General features: G+C 36.6%; 1 protein-coding gene across 2 annotated transcripts in view; it reads left to right on the top strand.

The window, feature by feature from the left end:
• Positions 1-15,424, top strand: part of grid2 (glutamate receptor, ionotropic, delta 2) — a 673,181-nt gene that overhangs the window by 374,547 nt on the left and 283,210 nt on the right. For both annotated transcript variants that reach the window (XM_056463472.1, XM_056463473.1), the window contains exon 4: positions 6,304-6,509. In XM_056463472.1, coding sequence (XP_056319447.1) covers positions 6,304-6,509 — 206 coding nt within the window. The remainder of the gene's footprint in view (positions 1-6,303; positions 6,510-15,424) is intronic.

Genomic DNA, 15,424 nt, shown 5'->3' with positions numbered 1-15,424 from the left:
GCTCTGGTGAAAAGGGTTTGATGTAGGGAAGGGCTGCCTGCACAGAGGGATGAGTGTGCAGCAGCTCTTTCTCTGTGAAATACATCTTTTATTTAGCGCAGCCCTGAGACAGCACTTCTGCCTTGCCACACCGCAGTGATAAATGTTCGACACAGGTTTCTGATGTCGCCCACTTCTGTGCTCTGCTAGCACACATGCTAATGCGTTCTTGTGCTTCACGCTCATCACAGTAATCCAGAAAGTGAAAACTAAATGGTTGATTTAGCCTGTTAGAGGGTTTATTTCACATCTGAGAGCAAGTACCATTGATATCTGTTTCAATTCAGATTTTTTTTGGAGTCCCTCTGAAATAAAAATTAGGTTTTTGGGTTAGTATCAATAAGTTAAGGCCCTGAAATACTTCAAACAAAGCTCTTTTATATTCTTTGTTTAAGGGCAAAAAGAACTTTGAAAAGGCTGATTGATGATACAGTATGTGGTTGTCAAAAACTCCAACACCTCAGCATTTCAGTAAGCAGTTGTAAATGTGTCATTCACACTGCTTGCACGTGCCTCTTAAACATAATGATTGTGGCTGTGGGAGAAGGAGAGTTTCAAAAACTGGCAAAAACTAAATCTGGCGAAAAGCCTTTTCCAGCCTGTCGCACACCAAACGAGAAGTGCCACCACAGGGTGCCACATCTTTACATATTTTTTAATTGTTTGTTTGTATTTTTAACTGTTGGCACTTCTTATGTGGTGTGTGAGCCCTCACGGTCTTTTAAATCTGTCCACAAGTGATCACACAGGTGCGGATACATCTGTAGCAGCTCTGCTATTTCAGCCTTCAATGTATTTACTTGGTGTTGTTTTGGATGTCCTCCTGTCTGTCTTCTTTGGATATGAGATATAAAGCACATCAAATAAGGTGGAGTTTCAAAAAACACCCAACAATTGCATAATTGCCATGGACCAGTTGTTGCTCAAAGGTGTTTAGAAGCCAAAACAAAACTTCCCCAAAATGTTTGCTTTGATGGGCTGTTTCGAAATGCTAAAACGAACAAAGTTTTTGGCCTGATTTTGTTAATTACGATTTCAGTTAATTCATAAATTTTGTTTGAAGTATATCAAGGCCTTTAGTCTTAAAGTTATTAACAAGCTGGCAAAAGTAAGCATTTCAAAACTTGCATTTTCTCACTTTCACTAAAATGGATTTATGTTGTTGTTTTATTTTTGTTTGTTTGTTTTTTTCTCAACATGCACTTTAACTTTACATATTTTTTTCTGACCAACTAAAAGCTTTTTAGAATCTGAAGCATCATGGAGACAAGACTTACCAGAAATCCGTCACTTATTCACATGTAACCGAGCGTTCATACAGAACATTAGCCTAAAGACTTTCATATATAAGAAAATAATGAACAGACAGTCTGCTCTGGTCCAGAGCAATTATTTTGCAAAGCAGATTATATGCACAAGTCGGCAGAAGCCACAAAACAAATTGGACCCATTATTTTAGCAATTTTACACTCAATGCTGTATATTAAAGCAGAGAAATTGTTAGGCAGGCATTGCGTGCGACTTAATCAGTTCCCTTGCACCTGAGGTTGAGAATCAGTAGGTCATGTACATGAATTCAGCCATTATACATTCTCACTGGACAACATCCAAATTGAAATTTATGTACAACAGCAGAATTTGTATTTTTCACATATACATTTTTAAGTACTTTACACATATAGAATTAGAAAAATGATTGGGGAAGAATTGATTGTTTTTATATAAGCACCAATCAGTTGTTATTTTGTACCCCTGTTTACATTTCTGGAGGGCGCAAATTATGAAGCCAGATGTACATATGGCTTCATTTTGTCTTTAAAATGAATGGTACAGGGCAGAATGTTGCCGCCAATGAATTATGTTCCTTTTAGCGCTACCAGCTGAAGGCCTACTTCTGTACGGATGTCTTTTCCATTGTTGCCAGTTTGCTCAGTATCTCGCTGTGTCCGCCGATGGACTTGGGACGTGGAGCTGAGTTGACTGTGCTGACGGGGTTCGAGTCTGGTGAAGAATGGTTCCAGAAACCAGGCAAATCAAAATAAAAAAAATAAATAACAAACAATAAAAGGCTGAATATGTGGTCAAATCATGCCGCCGTGACTGCTTTTCTTTTTCTAGATTGCTTTTGAAAACACTATCGGTTGGGTTTAGGGACGGAGGTGGGTGGATCAGTCAGTCAGTCAGTCAGTCAGTTGACAGCAAGCTGGCCTGGTTGGCTTAAGTGTATATTGCGCCCTCTGGTGGATTTATGTGAAAAGAAGAGAAGAGAAATTGAGATCCTCAAAAAGTGTACACTCTGGTGGATTTGCAAAAACAAAACCGGCAACCAGACGCACCTCCAGTTATGTATTTCACTGTCCCCAGGAATGTAGACCTGGGAATGTTTTTAAAATGAGCCTGGATTGTGTCTAACTATACTTATAATATAAGTCAATAACAGTTTCTTTAAAAAAAACAACTCTCATTTATCTTCACTGTTGGTGAGTTGGTTTACACCATACATTGAACAAAATGATTTTTAGGGGATCTTTTCTTTGTGTAAAATAGCTTTGAGATTTGACTTGTCATTTCACATTAGATTTCTCATTCATTGTGCAGGCTTGGGGCTGCACAGTGGGTAGCAGTGGGTAGCACGGGTTTGCATGTTCTCCCCCTGTTGGCGTGTGTTTCTTCCGGGTGCTCCAGTTTAAGTCCAAAGACATGTACTGTAGGTGAATTTAGGTTGGCTAAATTGTCCATAGTGTATGTGTGTGAAAGAGTGTGTATGAATGTTTCCCAGTGATGGGTTGCAGCTGGAAGGGCATCCGCTATATAAACATATGCTGCATAAATTGGCGGTTCATTCCGCTGTGGTGACCCCAGATTAATAAAGAGACTAAGCCGAAAAGAAAATGAATGAGTGAATGTGCAGACCTGTTCTTTTTTGTTTCTTAATTAACAGCAGTTATAGAAAAAGATCAATCTTTTAACAACAAGTAATTTAAACGTATGTAAAACATGCCACACATCTCATGTTAATCAATTCATTGTTAGGTGTGAAATCTAATCTCTCTCTAATCTTAGTTATGACCTCTGGCAGGCACCGCTCTCTCTCTCTCTCTCTCTGTTTGAATGAGTGCTGCGATTGAATGCTTTGTAAATGCTTGTGTTCTTTCTGCACTTCTGCTCATGTTCAGTTGAACAGGGTTGATAACAGACATGCAGGGATTGAAATTAACATCCAGCACCCCAAAATGCAAGTGGATTTTGGTGTGTACATGTCAATCCCAAAATCCACTTTGGCAGGCACAGAAGTCGTGACTCAAAGCACTTGGTGATCTGGGGATTAGTGTGCAAAGTATAACCATCATCTGCATCTTCACAAATGATGGATTGGATTTTATACCATTTGCATGTAAGAAAAAGCATCAGGGAACATAATTTATATTGGCTTCCTGTTTTCTGTTAGGACAAAAAGAAAAGAGCTGCATCTCAAATACTGTATCACACAAATGCCAATTTGCATTCACTGTGTGTTTTGACGCTACTTGTCTTGCTGAGTATTCACATAAATACAGTGACATTGATTTAGAAAGCCACTAGTCAGAGTGAAAAAAAAAAACTACCTACCTACATGACTATTTGAAATCAAGGTTTGTTTGTGTTATGCATTCATTTTTATAATAATAATAAAAAAATATATATATAAAAAATAATAATTATAATAATCATTTTCCATGGTCTGTTGAAATTCTTGATTCTGATTGGCTGAAGGTGTTCAATACAATTGTTTTATGCACAGGTAAGTAGTTCCAGTCAGTTTGGTGACAGTTTGAAATAAAGTTGTTTCCTTCAAACATTAGTTGGAACTGTAGTAACACAGTGACAGTTGCAGAAATCTTCAATTTTCTGTGTAATATCATGCTTACCTGTGAGCTGATAGGGATCAACCAACTCACAAGTATGCTCAAAAATAGTTGCAAAGAGGTAGTCAACACGTAAAGGCTGATTTATACTTCTGCGTGAAGCTCACACGTATGCTCTGGCGCAGCCTTTTCATAGTCACATAGCCCTCTCCATTACTGATGCCGACACTGATGCGCACCTCTTAAAAAATGTAACTACACATCGCAATGACACATAGCCCAAAGTCTGTGATTGATCAGCTTGGTAGTGCTGACAAGTGTGGGCAAGGCAGAGAGACGAGCAAACCCATTGGAGCGATTGTTTACAAGTGTCGAGTCCCGTGAAGGAGCTCCAAGTGGAAAGTTTTGTTTTGTGTTTACCTTATGATTAATGTTGTTGCATGTCCGCCTGTTCCCACCTCTGAATGAGTGAGTTTTAGCTATTTCTACAATAAGATAGCGTTCAGTAAAAACAAAACACCCGCGAAGAAACTCGACACAGAGGAACATGAAAACCTACTGCCAGCTAGCATTTTGGAAGTGTGATTGCTGAGCAACACAAACAGCACGCAGAGGTATAAGAGTTTGGCTACGCACAAGGCATGCACCGCGGGTTACGCCAATCATCGATGCAGAAGTATAAATTAGCCTAACTATGAACTATTAGATATGCCTGTTCCATTTGCATACAAAGTAAATTTTTAATGCAGTATCGTCACTTTTACTCCACTACTTTCCTTCAACCTACTACTTTATTTTTTCCTGTCTATGGGGCTGCGATGGGCTGAGTAAAAAAATCAGTCATTCCTTTCGAATCAAATTGCACATAAAGTAAATCACATCAAACTGAACCATAGGACCTGGGCACATTATGAATGCAGCAAACCATTTGGAAGCATTAAAAGTGTCCATGTTTGGAAGATGTGAAAATATTTATATGGAATGACCCTGAGACTGTTTAGACTGTATATCACTAATGAGAAAATGCCAGATGTTTACTGTACTTGACTGAAATCACAAAATATTCTTCAACGATAACTAAATGCACTACAGAATGTTAAGTTTACACACACACAAATGTAAACGCATCAGCTTTTCACAGCATAATACTCACTACTCATGAATACTTTTAAAAGGACTACTTTTTGCTCATAATTTGAGTAATATTTACAGCAGATACTTTTACTCGTAATGCGTTTGTGGGCAAGTAATAGTTCTTTACTTGAGTATAAGGATGACTCTTTCTACCATTGCCTGTGACAAATTCAAAAACTGGAAGAATTAACATGTTTTAACTGATGAAAATTTGGTCAAATATTGAAAGAGTGAAACTAGTTTTAGCTTGTCAATATCTTGGCAAATGACCATGCTTCACGTTGGGGAGTTCTTTGCCTCTGCATTGTGTATTTAAAATCTTTTAATGCACAGAAAGCTGTTGATTATGCCTTACATATCTTATTGATTTGAACTTTTGTAAATACTTACATACTTACTTACTTACTTATTCCTGTCCTCTTCTACCTTGCGTTGTAGAGGCTGAACAAAGTTTCCATCACCTTTTCCTGTCTTTAGCCACTATTCTGGCACAATTTCCTCTAGCACAATACTCCTCTATTTTGAAATTATGGATTAAATGAGTCCATCCATTTAATTTGAGGCCTGTCTCTTGGACGTCTTCCTTTGGTTCTTGCCTTAAGCATCTGCTTTGGAACCCTGTGTTTTTTTCATCCCCAAACCACCTCATCTTATGCCTGTCAGTTATTTCAGTCAGTGGTTCGATTTGTAGGTTTGTCCTGATGGTCTGGTTCCTTACCCAGTCACTGCGAGTTTTGGCAGCGACTCGTTTAAGTTATTGCATCTCCATCGACTGCAATCTGTTGTTTCTGCTGCTAGTAAGTGCCCAAGACTCACATCCATAGGTAAGAGTAGGCACATAGGTGGAGTTATAAACAGCTAGCTTAGTTCTGGTGGAGATTTCTCTTTCCCAGAAAGGCTCTGTTTAAAGCGTGATAGAGTCTGTCAGATGTGGCGATCCTCGTGTTGAGGCGTTTCCCATCCTCACTTAACACTGTTCCAAGTTATTTGAACTCTTCCACTTGCTTTAAGACAATGTTGTCCAGCTTTTGTAAATAACAATTTAATCACAATTGTTTTACATAATTAGAGAAAAATTGATGGTCCCTCACATTCTTCATAAATTATCTTAATAAGCTTGTTGCTCAAAAAAATTGATGGTGAAAATGGCTGTGCGTTTTAATATTTTGTAGATTCTTTGGTGAATACAAAGTTCAAAGGAAGCTCTGAAACTGACTTCAAACCAGGCCAGATGAAAACGAATGTAGTTTGAATGACACTGTCTGTTGTTGTTGTTATTTTTCAGATATCAGGGGCATAGAGAACTTCCTGGACCAGACGTCTCAGCAGGGGATGGATGTATCTCTCCAGAAGGTGGAATCCAATATTAACATGATGATCACTGGAATGTTCCGCACCATGAGGGTGGAAGAGCTGCATCGCTACAGGGACACACTGAGACGTGCTGTGCTGTTCATGAGTCCCGCCACTGCCAAGGCCTTCATTACTGAGGTACATTCACATACACAAGCTAGTATGAATACATATCACACACCAGCCTTGAAAATGTTCACACTTGCATTTCATACAAATGGCTGCCATTACATTAATAGATATCCTTTGCACTGCACAGATGCAAGTAGCAAGCCCTCAGAATCCAACCAGCGGGCATTTAACACACAACCTTCAATCTCTCAGTCCAACCAGCATTTAAATAGTTCACATTATGTTGAACTGTAAGGCTCACAGCCGCAGGCAGGATATGATGTCATGGGGGATTTTAATATTTTTAGTGCTTTTATGGCTTGTTGGCAGTGTTGGGCAGTAGCATTGCTAGTTGTGACACTACTACCTTAACTTCATTTTTCAGTAAGTATTTTCTAAATCAAATAGCTTTTCAGTCGCGAAGCAATTTTTTTAGCCAAGTAGCGCAGTAGCATCCACATAAGTTACATTTACCAATCGCGGATCAGTAAGTGATGGCAACGATATTTATGGAGCTGTGAGGTCAGTGTCTAGCCGATGAAAGTAAATCCATATGATGGCGAGAATGACAATTTTGTCTTCTTCCTGTATCACGGTGATAGTCAACAAACTTTTTGGTGCATTACTAACACCTCTCGCTCCGGCAACCAATTAGACTAACACAAGAAACTTGCTTGATGGAAAAATAACTGAGGGAGAGGAGTTATTTCTGAAGCAGGATTCCTCGTGACCGTACCTCGAGAAGTACATGTTAAGATGCAATAAAGGTAATTCTGATGCTTTTGTTGAAGCTGATTAGATTTTTAAATGTCTTTTGTTAGTTGAGATGGTTTTAAATTAGCTTACAGTTTGTCCTGCAAATGTGCCCAAGTGCATACAAAAATACTTTAGTGATTTATAATAAATGCTATAATGTTTTTGAACTACTCAAATTAATTTGTTGGTACTTTCCACTATATATATATATATATATATATATATATATATATATATAACAAAATTTTTAAGCATTTTGCACTGCTAGTTGGATACATTATGTTCAATTTTTGCTATAATACAATATTAATATCATATTATTCTGTTTTAATCACAGTAATTCCCCAACATCTAAATAGTCAAAATGCATTGGGAACAAAATCAGTATATTATTTATTTATTAACTATGTGGCTAATGTCAAACCTGAAATAAATAAATTGCTATTAGAAATCATGTTTTTTTTCACCCCAAAGTTTATGGTATGCATTCATTTTCATGCTCAGTAAATATTAAATAATATTTATTGATTTGTACTTTTTAAATTCACCTACAGTATATAGGTTACACTGTTGATTCCCACACACTGTACCTTCAATCTTCCAGTCCATCTGGCATTTGAATAGGTATTACACATGATGTTAATCTGTAAAAGGCTTGTTCGCACTGATTTTCGCTCATGCTTATCATCTGCGTTTTATTATGATTTTTTTTGGCCATTCATTCCCAAGCAATTTTTCACTGGCAGTGAGTGCAGTGAATGTGCAAAATCACTCCACATTCCACAGGAATCACCTTATGCTTTTTATGTTTTAAGCCATGAAAGAAAATTAAACTCACCGTAATTTCCTATTTGATCTGCAATTCGCAGATTTGGCTAGATTAGGTTGTGCTTGAGCACCACTAAGTCATAATTTACTTTAACTTCAGCAGCTCAAGGCATCTAAAAAAATTGCCATTCTCATCGTTTGACCCCCCCCCCCCCCCCCCCCACCCCCACCCCCCCACAACATTTTATTTGAGTATGTTTTATCATTTTTAAATACATTTTAAGTGGCGCATTGGTGTACACACTCACATTGGTTTTCTTTATGTAGTCACAATGCACTAAATGTCGGTGATAAACACAAGCAAAAAATCCAGTGTGCACAGGCTTTAAGGCTTACAGCTCCAGGCAGGATATGATGTCAGGGAAATTGAATATCTTCAGGGCTTTATGGCACATTGAATAATGTATACTTCACTTTTTTTGCTACAATGCAAAAGGTTATAGTTTTTTTTTTCTTCTTCCTATGGGTCATAGTAATTCATTCTGATTGAAAAATGTCACTTTTTTATTTAATTGGCAATATTTGTAAGGAAGCCATTAAATGGCTTTGCTCTCTTTGATAACTCTCTTTGGGAATTAAACTATGAAGTATTGCTTAATCTCACATGCTATTCTCATTCGCCTTTAATTAAAAAATATCCTGTGAAAAGCAATCAAAATCCAATTTTGGCTGAACGTGGAATAGGACAGGAACCATCAGTAGTGGTTGAGACTGCAGGCAGCTGTAATGACTCTTGGGTCTGGGAATGATAAGTTGATCAGGGGAGCTCAGAGTCCTAAAGATACGCACTTTAGCCGGGGAATTATTGCAGGAAATTTAAAGCAGCTTATTGTTTTTTGTTATTGGATTTGGCTGAGAAACCGTTATTCTCTCAAGACTGTGCTTGGCTACCTTTTGGGACAAAGTATTTTGCAGGAATACACTGAAAAGCTCCTCATTACATGTGTTGCTCAAGCATGTTTTTTGTGACACCTGCAGAGCTTACAAAGGATCTGCAAATTCAAATTGTGTATAAAAAGTCAAAGCATTACATTAAAAAAATAATAATTATATATATAACATTGATTGTCAATGCTGAAATAAAATCAAGAACACACAAAATGTATCAAAAACAACAGAAAAAGATTTGTCATGTTACTTTCCATTCATCTGACTCCTAAAAGTAGAATGAATCATGAATAAGAACAAAAAGGAGAAGAATGAAAAGGAGAATCATCATCATTAATTATCAAGCAACATTGATCAAAAAAGGAAATCAGCATATTTAATTATTTCTTAAGAATAATGATGATTAGAGTAATGGTGATGGGAAATTTCAGCTTTGATTTTTCATTTGAAAAAATATTCACATTTTCTTAAGGTTAGCATTCAAAAGTTTGAGATGCTATTAAAATTCTCACTAAAACTACCTTTTGTTTGGTCAAAAATGATTAGTGTGAAATAAATTTTTTATTAATATAGACAGGGGTGCCATGGGCCGCAGGTAAATATACTAAAACTGTATTACATTAAAGTTGCTATAAGTAATTTCCATTTTTTTTCTATAATATAAAAATATATTTTTCCATAAAATAAGTAGAAAACATTACTTTAAATCATGTAAACTAATGCATTATAACTTTTTAAATGATAACTTATTGCAATAAATACAAACAATCAGATTTATAACACAGTTCAATGCTGCATACACTAGTCCAGCAGAATCTGCCTTTGACTTGATTCGCTCACCAAAGTCTCTGCATTGTCGGAGACAGGATGTACAGGTATATTTAAAGAAAATCAGATTAATTTACGACATTTAATTGAAACAATTTCAGTTAGCTTTTAACAATGAAACAAACAAACAAAAGGTTACATTAAACTTGAATTGACAATCTCTAAACCATCCCCAGCATTTTCCCTCTCTTCTCAGATGGGACGGGATGGCCAAATCAAAGGTTGCCATTGGCCAACTTTGGATCGCGGGCTGTAGTTTGGGCATCTCTGATCAAAGACTATAGAATACACAAGAGATGTCACTCGTATAGTTTTGAATGGGGAAAAGTGTAACGGTCAATATGGAAAATGAAGCCCCGCCTACTAGTACAGGACCCAATCAGCGATTGCTATAGACTGACATTTCTCCGGGGGACATGTTTAGACCAGATGTGTGCTTTTATGACACACTGGAATCTCAGCGAATACTTGCTTCACAAACAAAATAAATATATCCAAATAAAGCTTGAAATCTGTACTTTAAAATGAACCAAGTGTTCTAGAAAACAAACTTTATTTTGGTATTGTAATCTGTGTAAAACAAACGCGAGGTAGAGTTCGTCCTGTCAAACGCACATCACATGACACAACTATTCAAACGCCCCACAAACTTGTAAACAGTCACTGTCGTTTCTAGAGGATATTCAGCACAACTTGTGAATTGCTACAGAAGACCAGCGCATATATATAAGTATAATTCAGAGGATGATAACAAGTAACGCTGCCATAAAGGAGGTTGGTGTCGTGATCTCGATCCTTTCAAGTGCGCATGTAGCTTGGGCAACCTAAAAAAAAGCAGATTTTGTTTGATTTGAATGTTTAGAATCATACTTATGAGACAGTTGTTGCTTAATTTTATTGGTGATTCCAAATATGTAATGTACTGTAATCGTAAGCTTGGCAAACAGTTTTGAAGAATTTGATGTTTCCCCAATCAGACAGAATGCCTGAGCATACCTCTTGAGAGGCGTTTCAAAGATGGCCGCAGAGTGAAATGACTTGCCTTAAGGGACTTTGGTATATTAATATAATATACCTTACAATGTTTCAATTTTGATTTGTCATCAGCCATTTCTCTTAAGTGTCACATGATTCTTCAGAAATCATTATCATCTGCTAATTTGACAACACAAAACATTTATCTGAGTTAAAATAGTTATGTTGCATAAATATAAATACTATTTCTATAATAGTACTAATGCAGTAGTCAAAAAAATACACTCAAGAAGGGATCTATGAGCATAAACAGGATCTAAATATGTAAATAGACATAGTACAACAGTATATCAAATTTAATACATATTCTCTGCAGCTACTTTTTGATGCTATATTATGAAAACTGCAGGCTACCATACAGTATATGGGTTAAAAATGAAGAATGAAAAAGTCAATTAAGACGACATTTGTAGGCTCGTTGCTGGGCTTTGATTGCATGCGGTGAGTGAGTTCAGGTCTTCCAGCACCTCAGCAGGGAACACTATTAAACATCTGTCGTGAGCGTTCATTACCAAGTCTTGAAACAGAGTCTGCTGCATTCTGTTTTTTTTCAGAAACTGTCACATAAAGACAGCATGTCTGGCTTATCTAAACCTTTTGTCTGCACTATAAAGCTGATTTAAAGGCCAGTTCATTGTTCAAGAGACATTCGGTATATAGTTTAAGACAAATTGCTCCTATTAGAAGTCATGTTTCAGCATGCAGCTGCTTCTCAGGTGTTTTATGTTCAATCGTGAACATATTTTACTTGGGCTGGTATTTAATAATGACAAAATAAAGAATTACATTAGCAGTGTTTTCCAGCACATGCAGTTCATCTGGAAAAAAAAACCTTCAGAAGTTTTGTAATATCAGCACAGTCCCATCCACACCCACACAGAGAGTTGTTTTTGTGGATTTCTGGGACATCTCATATAGGTTTTTATTCTGAACAAACTGTGTTTTTTATTGCCCTACTCAGTGGTTCTCAATTCTGGTCCTCGGCCCCCCTGCCGTGCACATTTTGGTTTCTTACTTAAAACACCTGATTCAGATCATCAACTTCTTAACCAATATTCGATACTTGTCTGTCAAATAAGTACATACTGTACAAAATCTGTAGGAGGCCAGAGGATCGGAATTGAGAACCACTGCCCTACCCCAATCCTACACTTAACAATTTCCTTCCTTGTTTTTATAAAAAAATATAATAATAATGATAATAATAATAATAATAATAATAACAATAATAACAAAAACTCAGTTTGTATGATTTATAAGCCTTTTGAAAAATGGGGACATCAGCAATGTCCTCATAATTCACCACATTCCTGTAAAACATGTCATATCCATGTTATTATACAAATTTGTGTTATAGCTTGTCACAGAAATGTGCACACAGACAGACACACACACACACACACACAGACCAGCTCAAAAGTCAGTTCAGCACAGGTTAAAAGGTATTTTTTGCTTTAGTTTATGTTTCAAATATACATTTGATGGCAGTTTTTAAGAAAAATTTATGATATGGGGCAGTATGATCCCAACAACTTTTGTTCCTTTTCACACGAATGATATTTGCAGGGACTTGTCATCAATGGATAAAGGATTATTTTCCTGCAGTTCTTTTCAAAACACCAAATAAATACTACAAAACAACTTAATGTCTATGATTTGTTTTAAAATATGTTTTCAATACCTATCTATTTCTATTATCACAGCTTTTTTGCTTTGCTTGTTAGCTCAATTTGTACAGAGTTGAATGATAGCATTCAGTTTTAAAGCCATGTAAAATCTTGGTAAAACTATGTAGACACAGTGAGCTTTTCATATACGTTTGCTTTAAAAAATACTATTGTTTAGGTTTAGTAAAGGGTTTAGGCAATCTGTATGGCAAACCCCACCTTCTCAGCACCTTACAACACTTTACTTTAACCATTCGTTTACACCAAAAGCAGCGAGAGCATCAAAGTAGCCAGAAGTCATTCATTTTTAATGCAACCCGGCATTGATAAGCGTGTAACAGTGCCGCGATATGTGTTCGCTGGTGTGGACATCGAGGAGAGTTGAAATCAAGTCAACTTTATGAGCTATTACGCGGTTTGGCAGCAACCTGTCGAAATGTAGACATCCACCGCTTGAGAGGAGTCTAGAGAACAGTCACCGGATGCCGGACTTCCAAATATTTACTGTGTTTTCTTAGAGGACATACATTAAAAAGTTACTGGCGAGTTACCGGTGTGCATTAATGTTAATTTTTTTTCTTAAAAAATCTTAAAATCTTTAAAAAAAGGAATCTCATGCTGACTATAACGACAGTACAAAACAGTATTGCTGCTTTAGAAGATTTTAGACATGGACCCATATTGAATAAGTGGAGCAAAGCCACACCACACGGAACAGCTTGATCTTCTATAGTTAAATGAATTTGATCAACAACATTTCCATGCTAGAAAGCATGTTTTTATGCAGGAATGTAACTGATATGCTGCAACGGCCCCTTTAAACACGAGAACAATGTAGCAAATTGTGACGCTCTCGCCACCGGAGCAAAAAGGCAGACAGTGTTGTAAGCAGAGCGAACTTTGATGCTCTTGAGTAATGTCTTTTAGATTTGCAAAAATGTAGACAGCGCCCTCTAGTGGACTTGTCATCTGAAATGTGCAATAAAACAGCCAGAACAACATATTTTACATTGAGCAAAAAACGTAGGCAGAGTCACATATTTCTAATGATCCTGGACTCCTTTGTGAAATTCTGGGGTTTGGTGACTCATAATTATTTAAATTTTTATGCTCTCTTTTACAAGCTGAGACAAGCTTTAAATCTGAAGTCTGTGCACATCCCAGATAGTCCTATTAAAATAGTCTATAGAAGATACATGCATCGAGATTAATGTTCATTAGACAAGAGGTCCTGTCCGGAAACTTTATGAAAGCATCATGAGTTCTATTTGCATTCAGAAAAGGCTGTTTTTTATTGAACAATGGGTAATAATGTACTTTTAGTTTAAAGTTTAGTTTCAGCGTGTTTCTGCCTTCAACCTGCATCTATTTAGTGAGTAGATACAGAGCCAGTCTTCATGTGCATGAAAGGCTAAATGAAATGATTAAATATGTTTATCATATAAAATAGTCATGTCTTTTGAGAAGACTTGGATTGAGCTGCTCAGATCAGATGGGTTTATATTTTTATTAGAAAAGTTGTGTTTTATTATGTAGAAAGACATTGGACAGTAAATCTTACATTTTATCATTATGATATGTGTGTAATTTTCTTTTTCAGAAAATGACCACTTAGTTATCTTGAACACAAGATATTGAAAAGTTGCTTTATTCACAAATTGTTTATGATATATTTCAGATTTCAAAGTTATAGGGATGTTCCAGTCATGCAATTAGCAATCATTTCTACTAGCACTACTTTTTATAGTCCTTATACTATCAAACAGTTCCACTCCTGATCATTTACCCTGCATATATATAGTATATGTTGCCATTCCTGTTGTTTTTTAGATACTACAGAAGCTGATTTGGTTATAATTTACAGAAATGTTCAATATTGTTGTTTTAATTAAGGAAAAAAAAACTCACACAAATGCTCATTTTACAGAGTGCATTTTAATAGGATTTTAAAAACAAGGCTTATGCAAAACAACTCATCATACTAGTATATTTGTCTAATTAGAAGCTTACATAACAATGCCACACTGAAAATAACTGCAACCTACTGTATAAGGTGTAATTAAACATTAATTAACATCTAATATGTGACTGAGAAGAGAAGCATTGGTATCTTTATTTTATTTTTATTTTATTTCATTTGTTTTGTGTTTTGAGAACGTATAGCTATCCATTAGATATAAATATAATTAATAAAATATATATTTTTAAATATACACTCATCGCCCACTTTATTAGGTACACCTTACTTGTACCGAGTTGGACCCCCTTTTGCCTTCAGAACCTCCTTAATCCTTTGGGGCAGAGATTCAACAAGATTCAACAACATCCGTGATGCGAATCTCCTGTTCCACCACATCCCAAAGGTGCTTTATTGGATTGAAATCTGGTGACTGTGGAGGCCATTTGAGTACAGTGAAGTCATTGTCATGTTCAAGAAACCAGTCTGAGATGATTCACACTTTATGACATGACACAATGCTCAATTGGTACTAATGGGACCGAAGTGTGCCAGGAAAATATCCCCCACACCATTACACCACCAGCAGCCTAACCGTAGATACAAGGCAGGATGGATCCATGCTTTCATGTAGTTGACACCAAATTCTGACCTTACCATCCAAATGTCGTCCAAATTGAGAGTCATCAGACCAGGCAACATTTTTCCAATCTTCTAGCGTTCATTTTTGATGAACCTGTGCAAATTGTAGCCTCAGTTTCTTAGCTGATAAGAGTGGCACCCGGTGTGGTCTCATGCTGCTGTAGTCCATCCGCCTCAAGGTTCGATGTGTTGTGCGTACAGAGATGATCTTTTGCATATCTCTGCAAAAGCATACCCTTTCTATCAGCTTAAACCTTGAATCTGGCCATTCTCCTCTGAGCTCTGGCATCAACAAGGCATTTGCACCCATAGAACTGCTGCTCACTGGATATTTTCTCTTT

This window comes from Danio aesculapii, chromosome 8 (genome assembly GCF_903798145.1).
Source record: "Danio aesculapii chromosome 8, fDanAes4.1, whole genome shotgun sequence".
Lineage (NCBI taxonomy): Eukaryota > Metazoa > Chordata > Actinopteri > Cypriniformes > Danionidae > Danio > Danio aesculapii.
Note: the sequence above shows the minus strand (reverse complement) of the source record. Positions and strands in the feature narration are given on the sequence as shown.